Below are 14,196 nucleotides of genomic sequence, written 5' to 3' on the forward strand. Positions count from 1 at the left end.
TTGGACTGCAAGGAGATCCAACCAGTCCATTCTGAAGGAGATCAGCCCTGGGATTTCTTTGGAAGGACTGATGCTAAAGCTGAAACTCCAGTACTTTGGCCACCTCATGCGAAGAGTTGACTCATTGGAAAAGACTCTGATGCTGGGAGGGATTGAGGGCAGGAGGAGAAGGGGACGACAGAGGATGAGATGGCTGGATGGCATCACCGACTCGATGGACATGAGTCTGAGTGAACTCTGGAAGATGGTGATGGACAGGGAGGCCTGGCGTGCTGCGATTCATGGGGTCCCAAAGAGTCGGACACGACTGAGCAACTGAACTGAAACTGAGGCTGAGAACGGGAGGGTACAGGATGGTCCCCAGAGCAGGAACCGCAGATGCAAAGAGGTGTGAAGACATGTTTGAGGGACAAGTTGTCAGGATGGCTGATGACAAGTGGTGAGGGAATGCCCTAGACTGGGAAGAAATTGTAAATCATTACTACATGATAGCAAAATTCAGGCTTAATAAGAGATACCTACTCTGTAGTCCTCTCCAAAGGCAAAAACAGACATAATGACTAGTAATTAAAATAATAATTATGATTACCAAGTGCCTACTGTGGGCTTCCCTGGTGGCTCAGACAGTAAAGAATCTTCCTGCAATGCTGGAGACCTGAGTTCGATCCCTGGGTTGGGAAGAGCCCCTGGAGGAGGGCGTGGCAACCCACTCCAGTATTCTGCCTGGAGAATCCCCTTGGACAGAGGAGCCTGGTGGGCTACAGTCCATGGGGTCACAAAGAGTCGGACACGGCTGAGCGACTATGCACAGCACACACAGCACTGTGTGCCATGCACTATGCTGAGTATTTATCATATAATTTATGTAACATTTTATATAATGTTCCCAATATACCAGCAAGGTTCACACGCCCATTTTGCAGATGAAGAAAACGTGAGGCTCAGGAGACCAGGTCAGTTGCCCAGGTTTCAGAACCACAAAATGGCAGAGCTAGACATGGAACCCAGACTGATCTGAACCCAAAGCCTGTGCGACTTTTCCTGCCCTGTGCCTGGAGATTCGGCCTCGTCGCCGTCATCTCTCTGTACCGTCCCTGTCTAGTTCACTCTCCTCCGTTAGTGCATCCTGCTCTTTGCAGCTGTTTTGCAGAAACAGAGCCATCACCAGCACAGCTCCCCTCTTTGTTTCTTCTTCCTTGGCTGTTGCTGCCAATCACAGACTAATCATGTGGCTCATTTGGGTCTGGCTGCAGGAAGGAGACTACGGGGCCCCTGATAAGTGTAATATGAGTGTCAAAAGAAGACGCCGTTGACACTGGCTGCGGTCCAGTGTGGCTGGGACCTTAGCAGTCAGTCCCAAGAAGGGGGTGGAGCTGCTGTAAAAGCTGCATGGGGGAAGAGCTTGTGTGTTGTTTTGTTTAGTTTTGAAGTGTTTTTTAAAGTCAGATCCTTTCGTGTCTCTGGTCTGGATTTACAGACCACCTCTGGTCAGCCTCAACGGATAATCTTTTTAAAGAAAACAGGCATCGCACTGTTGGCTGGGCATGACAGTCATCAACAAGAACCTCTTGCATTCATAGTTGGGTGAGAAGCAAAGGCCAACCACAGAGGTCAGAAAAATTGGGGAACCATCATCCCAAAGAGGGACATTGTCCCCTTTTTGGCTTAATCTCAAGTTCTGTATCTCTGGCTGCCTGTCAGGAAAGAAGGAAGTGCTCACCAACTGGCATGTCCTTGTTTTCCAGCCACAGCCCAGCACACAAATACTACCTGACCACAGACCCCATGAGTGGGGCCGTCTTCCTCTCGGACACCACCAGCCGGCGGGTCTTCAAGATCAAGTCCACGGTGGTGGTGAAGGACCTCGTCAAGAACTCTGAGGTGGTGGCGGGGACAGGTGACCAGTGCCTCCCCTTCGATGACACTCGCTGTGGGGATGGTGGAAAAGCCACGGAAGCCACACTTACCAACCCCAGGGGTAAGGCTTGGCTTTCAAAACTCTCTCAGTAACATTCATAGGGGTAGTTCCATTTCCAAAAGGTGAACCTGTTTATCATTGCAAAAAAGTTGGAAAATGCTAAGAACTCTACTGAGGAAAGTTTAAGCTGTCATAATTCCACCTGCCAGAAATATTCCCAGTTAATATTTCCTGTCTTTCCCCCTAGCCTTTTTTCTAATGCTCACCAGAAACCAACAAAATTAAGTCACATTAAACAAGTTGTTTTAGTAACCTACTTTTTTTTTTCCTAAGTGATATATCACAAATATTTCTCCATGTCACTAAAGAGTCTTCTATGAATTTGCTTTTAATGGCTATATAGTATTCCACCAAATGGATATCTTGTTATTTATCAGTCCCCTCCTGTTGGATATATATGCTGCCTTTCATGTCATTGTTTGATTTAAAAAAAAGTGGCAGTATATCATCTTTGCACATGTTCATGTCCTATAGGATGGGTTAACTCTTAAGCTTCAATTTTGAGTCCTTCAAAAAACTGGACCTCTTCACACCCACACTTACTTTCCATTCACTTATTCAGCAAGTATTTGCTGAGTATACAGTGTACTGTGTGTACATAGATAAGCTCATTTTCGCATAAAAATAAGACTTGAATGTTAATCATGGAGATGGGAGAGGGGGGGAAGTGCTCCCTGAGGTGCAAGGAGAAAGAACTGTGCATTGAGAGCCCAGAGCCAAGGAGGCCCCTGTGCCCAGGAGACCGGGAAGGCTTTTTGGAGGAGAAGCCATTGTTTTCAGCAGACATCCATCGGCACGTGTTCACCGTGCTGCAGGCTCTAAAGCCAATGACCTATGGTGTCTAAGCCACAGGGTCCTCGTCAATAAAATAGTAGTAACAATATCTTCTGTGTCTACCTCCTAGAATTGTACTGAGAGTCAAAATTAATATGTTTCATATGATGGCCTATAAAAATGTCATGAGCGATATTTTTTTAAGTAGAGCCAGATTTCAGGGCTTGGTTTCAAATGTAAGCTGTAGACTTGTGAAGTCAGGCAGTCCTGTATTTACATTCAGACAGTGCTACCTAATGGGAATCCCTGGGGGCTCAGCTGTAAAGAATCTGCCTGCAACTCAGGAGATGCAGGTTTGATTCCTGGGTTGGGAAAATCCCCTGGAGAAGGAAATGGCAACCCACTCCAGTACTCTTGCCTGGGAAATCCCATGGACAGAGGAGCCTGGAGGGCTACAGTCCATGGTCACAAAGAGTGACCCCTCACACAACTTAGTGACTAAACCACCAGCATTATGCCATTGCTGCCTAATAGCTGTGTGACTTTGTGTGAGTTGTTTAACCTCTCTGAGCCCCATTTTCCTCCTCTAAATAGAAATACACTGTACAGTTGTCATCCAGATTAACTGTTATCAGGAATGTAAATACTTGCTTAGGACAGTGGTACCAGGCACATGATAAACATCTCATAAATGGTAATTCCTATTCCTGTTTTATTGTATGTACAGACTATCGTGTATCATTACTTGTATGTCTCTACCACATACCTGAAGTGATCAGGTAGTAACTCCATGGGGTAAAGTTTGTGACACTTGTGGTTAATCTCCTTCTGAATTACAATATCCTAATACTGAGAGAGTAGCCTGGAGTGGAAAGAACACTACACTTGCACTCAGGGAGCCTGCATTATGATTTCGCTCTGCAACCCCTAGCTCTGGGACCTCCCCTTGTGGGCCTGTTTTCCTTTCGTAAACGTGCAGATTGGGCTAAATGGTCCGTGAGAGCCTTTTTGGTGGCAAGGTTCTATTCTCTTAAAATTAAAACAGTTTTTCCTGAGAATTTTTATTCTCTCAAGATCTTTTCTCATTTGCTCCGCACACGTGTGTTCTCCACCCTCCACACTCTCTCTCTCTCTCTCTCTCTCTCTCTCTCTCTCACACACACACACACACACACACAGATGTAGTGACAGGGAAATTGCCCCAAAGCCTGTAATTAACCCAGATAGAAATGACAAGGGTGCCAGGATGTGCAGACACTGTGCAACAGGGAGGAGAAAAGATGTCCATCTATTTAGCACAACAAAAGGAGAAAAAAATGAAGTCATTAATCAGGGCGCACGTCCCTTCTATTAGCCTGTGCAGCCAACTTTGTAAACAAGAAACCCAATTGTTCCCGGAGCATTCATCAGTCCTACAGCAGATGGAGGAGAAAGACCAAGAGCAGCCACTCAGACAAGAAAGTGCCTGTCTTAAGCTCCTAGGCTTGAAAAATGAAATTAGTTTATATTCTAAGCAGGGACAGAAGGAGGACGGCCCCCGCTTTAAGGCCTCCAGTCCTCCACGTGAAATCAGTGTTCAGCCCTGAACAGCCTAAGGCAGCGGGCAGGAGGAAGCCCAGCTCCCGTGGGTGTTCACCACGCAGAGGCCCTTGGCTGTCTTAACCCCACCCTCCTGACCGGTCATAGACCTGTGGGCCCTTGAGAGCAAGCCCAGGGTGGGTTTCGTGTTCTCATAATTCTAAATCGCTCCAATAATCAAGGGCTAACTATTACAGGTCAGATGTTATTACCTGCATTTTATCCATGAAGTGAAGTGAAGTTTATCCTGGAAGTGAAGTGACTACCCCAAGGTTATATAACTGGGAGGCTTTTTAACTTTAAACATCTCCACCTCTGTGAAGCTTTTCCTGACCCCTTCTTTCAGTTCCTGCCCCAGAAAAAACAAGATGAAACTGACCAGAATCTCCTTTATTTCCCCATGAACCGCTGTGGCTTCTGTCACTCCCTGGGTCCAAAGTGATTCCTGTGCTCCCTCAGCTAGACCGCGCATTCCTCAGGGGCACACCCTGTCTGTCTCTCGGCCCCAGGACCCCTCAGCGGTTCACACTTCTATAGGGTATGTCTGACTCCTGTGATTCTAGACCTGGAGTGTCAGTATCACCCCTGAGCCTTGGTCCTAGTCCCAGCCAACCTGTGACTGATTAATGGTGTTTCTGGGAGTGAGACCAAGCAGAGGGGTGTGTATAAATACATGTATTTAAAGATTTTTCAGGCGATTCTTATCCATATCACTGGTTAAGAAGTCCTCCCTTACTAGAGTGGTTCTCAAACTTTGATTTATATCTTTTTACGTCATTATCACCCAGGGCACTGGTCAAAAATACAGGCAGATGTTCAGGCTGAACTTGAGATTTTGTGAACCAGGTGCCTGAGGGAATGGTGCCTTTTAGCCAGCTCCCGGGTGATTGTCATACACATCCAAACGTGACAAATACAGATCTGGAACAGTCTTTTCATTTCACAGCTAAGAAAACAAATGCAAGGACATCCAGTGACTTGCCTGAGGTCACACAGGTGGCCCTGGAGAAAGTCAGCAGGCGGGATAGTCTAGCAACTGGAGGAAAGGAACGTTGGATAATTCATTGTGCCTTTCATTGTGCCTTTTTTAGACTTTAAATTCACCAGTATTCCCTACACGAATCCAAAGGATTCTTTTTTAGGCTCTATAATTCTAAAATAACCAACGAAACTAAAATAGTAATAGAGAACTCCCTGGCGGTCCAGTAGTTAGGACTCCACACTTCCACTGCAGGGAGCCTGGTTCAATCTCTGGTCAGAGAACTAACATCCTGCAAGCTGCATGGTGTGGCCAAAGAAATTAAAAATTAGAATAGAATAACATCAAATAGTAATAGACTAGAAAAGCGTGAGGGATGATTGTCCTGGAAGAAAAGAAAAATTACTGCAATCAAAGGGATTTGATGATTATAATTTCAGGTCTTCAGAAGTAGGTTAATTTACATAGTCCATCATTTGACATTGAAAATGTTCCTCCTTGCCACTACCTCTAGTGCTTAACTCCCGGCAGTTATGAGTCTAGGTTTTGTGGATGACTGAGATGATAGGTAAATATCTTCAGAGGCAGCAAGGTAGAACAACCAGAGGCCTGTGCTGATCCCCTTTGTACAAGCCCTTGGGCAGCTGTCTTCAGAGAGGGGATGAATGTCGTGGGGAAGATCTAATCAAATCATAGAGGAGATGTGCCCATCACCCTGCACGTTTCCCTGAGTACGCGGGTTGTTAACCACCTCTAAGGCTGGATGTCCTGTTTGGGCTTCTCCACCCCAGGCATCACAGTGGACAAGTCGGGGCTGATCTATTTCGTGGACGGCACCATGATCAGACGCATTGATCAGAACGGGGTCATCTCCACCCTGCTGGGCTCCAACGATCTCAGCTCGGCCCGGCCCCTGAGCTGTGACTCTGTGATGGATATCTCTCAGGTAAGGAGGCTTTGTCTGCTGGGGCCCTGGGTCAGCATGCTTGTCCTCTCGTGGGCACCTGGCTTGCCTGCTGGCTGTTCGTCTTTGTGTTGCACAAGGCTTGTGAGCACACTCTTGGTGCAGGGCCTCTTAAGAGCATTAAGGACGCATAGGTGAGTCCAGCACAGTGTGGGGCTCTGGACGGTCACCATCAGAGGTGACAAGTGGTGACACAGGAAGACCCGGAGGACTGAAGAAATCTGCCCCATGCAGCCCTCGAAGGCAGGAGAGCCTCATACAGTGTAAATTTAAATCCGTAACCTCATGAACTCACAGATACTTGAACATTGCCTGTTCTCCCTCTAGGCTGTAAGCTACGTGAGGACAGGAATTCTGTCCATCTTTTCCTCTGCTGTAACCAGGGTGCCTGGTACACAGGAGCACACCCAATACTCGTTTGTTGATTAATTCATTAGTGGATTGATTGAATCCCATCTTTGCCACTCACCAGCTGTATAACTTTAGACAAGTTGCTGAGGTCCTCTGAGCCTCGCTTTTCATGTCTCTAAAATAGGAGTAATTGATGTTGTCCTGGCAGGATTGCCTTGAGAATACGGAAACGATGTATGCAAGAGCTCCGAGCACCACTCGGTGCTCCGGAAGGGCTCACTAAACAGAAATTCTAGTCCCGCTTTCACAGAGGAGGTGACTTTGCTAGCTTGTGAAGGCTGAATAGGAGTTTGTTGGGTGGCAGGAAGAAAGGAGACATTTCACACAATGGAAACTGCGTGTGCAATGGCACAAAGGTGTTTGTGGGCCGGAAACATTCAAGGAACATTGGAAGACTGAGCACTGAGGACAGGGTTCGTAGAAGGAAGATGCAGGAGTTGGAGCTGGAGTGTGTTTTGCAGCCAATAAGGAAAGGACTTACCTTACCACACCAGGGTTTGAACCTCAGTGAGTGGGCTCCAGGAGCCCCATGTAGACCCAAGAGAGACACAAGGTTCTGGCTGCTGTTCTGCGTGTCCCTAGTTTGTCCTACAGTGACTTGAGAAGGGATGTGTCCTTTATTGCTCAATCCTTTAGTAGAACCTGGCTGGCGCTGAATCAGTGAATATCCATCTTGTCAAGATTAGCAAAGCCAGAGATACAAGGAGGTTCAAATCACATTAAATTTGGATTTGGTGTTAGCAGTGGGCACACTTGGCTTTTTAAACACCCTCACTTCTAGGGGAGCCTGCATAAGGCCCTTTGCCACTCACTGCCAACCTGCTGCCTGGGTTCAACAGGTGACGGAGGCTGGGAAGCTCCCCGGCTCATGCCTGCCCCTGCTCCCAGCGTGTCGCCGAGCCCCTCACCCGGACCTCAGGGCTGCTGCCGGCCGTCCCGCAGCTGCGTGCTTCCCTGTCCGGTGCTGGTGTGGTTTCCCTCTGCACCAGCTACTGATTGTTATGCTCCCGAGTGGGAATTTGTTCTCTGCCACCCGTCTTTCCAATTTGGCAGGCTTCCCCTTGCTGGCTCGAGGGTTTCCCTCTCCAGTCTGTGAGCAAGCTTGATTTACCCCGTCAGGAAGCAGCCACAGCCTGAGGATGTTACGTCCAAGTCTCTTCAGTTCTCCAAATGGGCCCTCCACCAGCCAGCACAGGGTGCCGAAAAATTTCAATCCACACGTTGGAAAATTGTGTAGCTTTAGCTGGAGGTGCTGCCAAGCAGCCAGATCAAAGTCTTGGAAGACAACTGGCATATTGTGGAGGGGGAAAAAAAATCCACGCTTAAATTCAGAAATCCTGGACTGAAATCTCCATGTCCCTGGTCCTCACCGCCCTCATCCGAATTGAAGCACAGGATTCTTTTTACCACACTCTCTGACATAGCCATAAACTCTTATACATGCATATGGGAAGGGGCCTGGCTTTCATCCTCAGAGCTTCCTCTATCACAAACACGCAGCTGCTTTACTGTGCTGTGTGGAGCAGGGAGGTGAGGCAGAGAAATGAGAAACTGCTCAGAGGTAAGAATGCAAAGGGATTATCATTACCATCTTTCTAAATTCCATATATATGCATTAGTATACTGTATTGGTGTTTTTCTTTCTGGCTTACTTCAGTCTGTATAATAGGCTCCAGTTTCATCCACCTCATTAGAACTGATTCAAATGTATTCTTTTTAATGGCTGAGTAATACTCCATTGTGTATATGTAGCACAGCTTTCTTCTCCATTTGTCTGCTGATGGACATCTAGGTTGCTTCCATGTCCTGGCTATTGTAAACAGTGCTGCGATGAACATTGGGGTACACGTGTCTCTTTCAATTCTGGTTTCCGTGGTGTGTATGCCCAGCAGTGGGATTGCTGGGTCATAAGGCAGTTCTATTTCCAGTTTTTTAAGGAAACTCCACACTGTTCTCCATAGTGGCTGTACTAGTTTGCATTCCCACCAACAGTGTAAGAGGGTTCCCTTTTCTTCACACCCTCTCCAGCATATATTGCTTGTAGACTTTTGGATAGCAGCCATTCTGACTGGCATGGGACTCTGTGGGTGAGGGCGAGGGTGGGATGATTTGGGAGAATGGCATTGAAACATGTATAATATCATATGTGAAATGAATCACCAGTCCAGGTTCAATGCATGATACAGGATGCTCAGGGCTGGTGCACTGGGATGACACAGACGGATGATATGGCGAGGGAGGTGGGAGGGGGATTCAGGATGGGGAACACGTGTACAAAAAAAAAAAAAGAAAACTAATGGAATGAACAAATTCTTGTTAGAAATGTGAAGAAAACCTTTCATGGCTGAAAGAAAATTAGGTAAATGGCATTAACTTTAAATTTTGGGGGGAAAAAAAGCCATAAATTAGAAAACTTTTCATGTACTTTAATGAATTTTAAAATAAATCAAAGTGATTGAGCAGAAGTTTAAAAATAAGAATGCAAGGAGGAGAACCAGGGAGCTCTCTTGGACTGAAGACCAGGTGGGAGGAGAAAACAGAGGGAGGCAGAGAGTAGAGACGTAATGGGAGGTGCTGCCATCTGTCCGGAGCATCCATTCAGAACCAGGCATGAGTTCTCAACTCTGCAGCCTGCGGCCACCACAGACACTGAGTATCATCACCCTGTCCATAGTCCAAAATGATTTCCTGAGAACGTACTGTGTGCAGGCACTCTTACAAATGGGGACACAGAGATGGATATGACAACTTTTCTTGTTTAATTGTCACCATAATCCCACGTGGAGTCACAAAGAGTCGGACACCACTTAGCGACTGAACAACAACAATAATCCCTCAAGGTAGGTATTGCATACCCCATTTTATAGATGGGGAAACAGACTTGGTGAAGGAAAATGTGATTATAAATGCAGAGCTCTGTGCTAGGTTCCCTCAGGGGTGCAGAAAGGAAATTTTTTTTCATGATATCATGTAAAGCATTTTGAACTTCTTTCCCGTATGTAGAAGGGGGTAATAAATATTACATAAGAGCCCCACACAGTGTCTGGCAGCTAATAATGGGCTGTAAGTATTCATTCTCTTTGTAATTTACAAAGAATTTCCTTGTGCATCGTCTCGTTTGATCCTCACGACTACTCATATAAGATTTATTAGCACCATCTACATATGAGGAAAGAAGTTCAAAGCACTTATGTAACTTGAGGAAGGTCACACCTGTGGTCACTGGTGGACTAAACTAAGAAGTAAAGTATCCAGACCCCCAATCCCTCCCTCTCTCTATGCCATTCACCAGTCATTCGTCCATCCATTCCATGATCCGTTTTTGCAAATGACTCTGCAATGAGGCAGTCAAGTCAGGGAGCTTTAATAAAGGCACAGCATGCTCTGGGGGAGGGGGAGGGAGCTTGATTCCATCTCAGGATGACAGAAGTGCGAGCTGGAGGGAAGGGACCTCAGAAACTGTAATGTCCCTCCGTTCTGGTGATGGGAAATGAAGCCTCCACAGGGTCATCGCTAACAGGGAGGTAAAATCAGAGCAGCATAGGTACTTGGTCCAGAACCATCATACACTCACCATGACTCCAAGCGCACTTCTTTCGCCTTCTTTCCTGGGTGGCTATGTGCACGTGGGCACGCAGGAGAGAGTAGGAGAGGCTTGTCCTTCCCTCCTCCCCGCTTCCTCTCCCTCTCCCTCCCAGGTTCCCCCACCCATCAAGGAGCCGTCTTTTCATCATAATGACAGGCAGAAAGGTCTCGGCAAGCATGTCCCCAAGGCACCACAGGGCCAGAGGGCATAAAATATTTAGCAGCCAGTGTTGACAAGAAATGGGCTTTAGGAAATTGAAAATTCCCCTGTCACTTGAGAGTAAACTGTGTTCTTGATGCAGCCGAAGGCAGCTGTGATGCTGTGCTCCGGGGAGTGCTGGGAAGTGTGAAGGGAGGCAGCCCAGCCGCTGGTGCTGGCGTTGCCTGGCGCCCCCTGTGCTGTGGGGCAGAGGGGGCCCAGGCCGGGGGCGAGGGAGCAAGCAGACCCTCGGAGCAGTGCAGCTGGCAGGGCCTGCTCCGTGCTGAGAAGGGCCCTGAGCTCAAGGGCCAGATGGAGGTGGCCACATCTCAGAGGTGTATTGTCTTCTGGGGTTTCTTTTCACTATAGTCAACTCCCACTTGCACATTGCAGGAAATATAAAAAATTTTAAGTAACAAAGAAGAAAGTTAAAATTCCCTCTCCTCCCAATACCGGTTAACATTTCCGTATATAACCCTCAAGCTTTTAACCCCGCTTCTGTCCATCATCTATCTACTTTATTGTTGTCTGGTTCCCCCAGTTGGGATCACACTGTGATTACAGATCTTCAAACTGTTCTTTCTACTTAATACGTAGCAAACATCTTCCCGTGTCGTTAAGTATCCATCTGTGACGTCACTTTTAACTGCTGCACAGAGTGCTCTAACCTGTGGATGCATGAAATGGACTATAATTTCTTCGGCCAGGTCTCTGTCATCGAGCATCTGGGTTGGTTCCAGCCTTTCAGCGTTATTAAAAATGGCTGTGATAAGCACCTCTGTAGTCAGGGGTGTACAGGTGTAAATTTCTGGAAGAGAAATGGCTCACTCAAACGTGTAACATTTACTTAAATAAGCCCCAAGTTGGATGGAATGTCAAGGACTTGTTGGAGGCTCAGGATCCTAAGGCGAAGAGTCCCCAGCAGTGGGGTGGATAAGGCAAGCGCAGGCAGCAGCTGTCTGCCTACATGCATTGTGGCTGGATCTCTTGGGGAACACAGCTGGCAAAGGGCTTCCCTTAGTGCCAGCACCTCCCAGGGCGAGATACCCAACATCCCAGCCTCCAAGGCCACCAAGGCAAGAAAGAGTATCCTGACCTTAGACCTGCCAGGCTGCAGTCCCCTGCATGCCCACCTGTAGGCCAGCCCCCTGTGATCCCTGCAGGCATCCCGGCCTGGCTCAGAGGAGGCTCAGACCTGGGGCGCAGGACCTCTGAACCCTCCATTCCCGTAGCTGACGTTGTTCATCTCTCCCAGGTGGACTTGTTCTCTGAGGTACTAGAAACCATCGTATCACCAACTTCAGTATGCATGTGCAGGAGCCTCCGAGGGATTTTGTTGAAATGCCAATTCAGATTCAGTAGGTTTGGGGTGGGGCCTACCATTCTGCTATACTGACCAGCTCTCAGGCGATGCCAACGCTCTCAGGCCAGAGATCACCCTTGAAGGAAAAAGATCCAGTTTTGATTCCCAGGCACATATTAGGATCATCCAGGATGCTTTTGTGCCTTTCCCAGAGCTCCATACCCAGGGATCTAACTTAATTGATCAGAGATGGAATTTTAGCGTCAATACTTTCTTAAATCACCACAGGTCCTTCCTGTGTAGCCAGATTTGAGAATCACAGGTCTGCAACTATGTCAGACAGGGGCCAGGGTTGCATTCACTTTACATCCCCAGCCCCTAGCCATGTGTTACTCCATGAACTGAGAAATCCTCTGCCATGCGTTTAGCAACAATTCACGTAAGATCTTCCTTAAGCCTCTAAACAACTTCTCCTTCAGCCTCCAGACTGCATCTGCCTTCCCCTCCCACCTCAGTAACATTAGCTGCCATTCTTTGAGCACTTCTGAGGGGGTCAGACCCTCGGGACTATTACCATTACTTATCTCACAGATGTGGATATTGAGGCTCAGAGAGGCAAAGTAACTTGCCCAAGGCTGTAAGTGGGGGAATGGGGATCTGAACCCAGGCGTGTCTGACTCGGAAGTCTCTCTTCTCACCTCTTCCTTTTGTTTGTTTGTTTGTTATCCCCTTCTCTGTGTTTCGTCAGTCTAACATAGACCATCAGGTGTCTCGGTGGGGCTCTCGCATAGTTTCTGTCTGATCAGGGGCTGATATCCGCGGGTGATGACAGGCTGCTGCCTGCTGATCAGGCAGGACTGCCTGTGCTGGCGCTTGGTCCACTCTACAGCAACCCAGGGTTGTACAGGGTGTGGGATGATCAGTGGTGGGCACCTCGACAGGCATCTGAGTGTCCGTGTCTCCATCATCAGGTTCGCCTGGAGTGGCCCACAGACTTAGCCGTCAACCCAATGGACAACTCCCTCTACGTCCTAGACAACAACGTGGTCTTGCAGATCTCTGAAAACCACCAGGTGCGCATCGTCGCCGGGAGGCCCATGCACTGCCAGGTGCCCGGCATCGACCACTTCCTGCTGAGCAAGGTGGCCGTGCACGCGACCCTGGAGTCGGCCACTGCCTTGGCCGTCTCTCACAATGGGGTCCTGTATATTGCTGAGACCGACGAGAAGAAGATCAACCGCATCAGGCAGGTCACCACCAGCGGAGAAATCTCACTGGTTGCCGGGGCCCCCAGTGGCTGTGACTGTAAAAATGATGCCAACTGTGATTGTTTCTCTGGAGATGATGGCTACGCCAAAGACGCGAAGCTGAATATCCCATCTTCCTTGGCTGTGTGTGCTGACGGGGAGCTTTATGTGGCTGACCTTGGGAATATCCGAATCCGGTTTATCAGGAAGAACAAGCCTTTCCTCAACACCCAGAACATGTATGAGCTGTCCTCCCCGATCGACCAGGAGCTCTACCTGTTTGATACCAGTGGCAAGCATCTGTACACCCAAAGCCTCCCCACTGGAGATTACCTGTACAACTTCACCTACACCGGGGATGGTGACGTCACGCTCATCACAGACAACAACGGCAACATGGTCAACGTCCGCAGAGACTCCACGGGGATGCCCCTCTGGCTGGTGGTCCCGGATGGCCAGGTGTACTGGGTGACCATGGGCACCAACAGCGCACTCAAGAGTGTAACCACACAAGGACACGAGTTGGCCATGATGACGTACCACGGCAACTCTGGCCTGCTAGCCACCAAGAGCAATGAAAATGGATGGACAACGTTTTATGAGTAAGTGTTTGGTGGTTTTGCTTCATGGCTGCACTGTAGAATTAGAGGTAAACTGATGAAGCGTTCATTTATGGATGTCTTTTATTTTAATTCACTTGAGATGCAAACCATGACCAATTACATGTTCTGCATGTTAATAACCCAGATGATTACTCCTAGGAAGGAATATGGTGTAGGAGGAAAGGCATGAGCTTTGAAGTCAGAGAAGCTGGGCCTGAATCCAGCTTTCCCTGTGGACTTAATCTCCCTAGGCCTCAGCTTCCACCTCTGTAAAATGGAAACCTTCCCTCATGGACTCACTACAGGGAAGTGACATAGATAGAAAATACTTGGTTAAGTGTCAGCAATTGTCCACATGATCCAAGTCCACATCTTTTTTTAAAATTAATTTATTTTTTATTGAAGGATAATTGCTTTACAGAATTTTGCTGTTTTCTGTCAAACCTCAACATGAATCAGCCACAGGTATACATATATTCCCTCCCTCTTGAACCTCCCTCCCATCTCCCTCCCCATCCCACCCCTCTAGGTTGATACAGAGTCCCTGTTTGAGTTTCCTGAGACATACAGCAAATT

At 47.8% G+C, this 14,196-nt stretch overlaps 1 protein-coding gene across 1 annotated transcript in view; it reads left to right on the plus strand.

Annotated features, from left to right (window-relative positions):
• The window catches only part of TENM4 (teneurin transmembrane protein 4), an 858,900-nt gene that overhangs the window by 798,582 nt on the left and 46,122 nt on the right, over nucleotides 1-14,196 (plus strand). Inside the window, exons 26-28 of the mRNA XM_010853253.1 lie at nucleotides 1,746-1,978; nucleotides 6,101-6,255; nucleotides 12,743-13,620. Coding sequence (XP_010851555.1) covers nucleotides 1,746-1,978; nucleotides 6,101-6,255; nucleotides 12,743-13,620 — 1,266 coding nt within the window. The remainder of the gene's footprint in view (nucleotides 1-1,745; nucleotides 1,979-6,100; nucleotides 6,256-12,742; nucleotides 13,621-14,196) is intronic.

Source organism: Bison bison, unplaced genomic scaffold, assembly GCF_000754665.1.
Source record: "Bison bison bison isolate TAMUID 2011002044 unplaced genomic scaffold, Bison_UMD1.0 scf7180017864324, whole genome shotgun sequence".
Classification (NCBI taxonomy): Eukaryota; Metazoa; Chordata; class Mammalia; order Artiodactyla; family Bovidae; genus Bison; species Bison bison.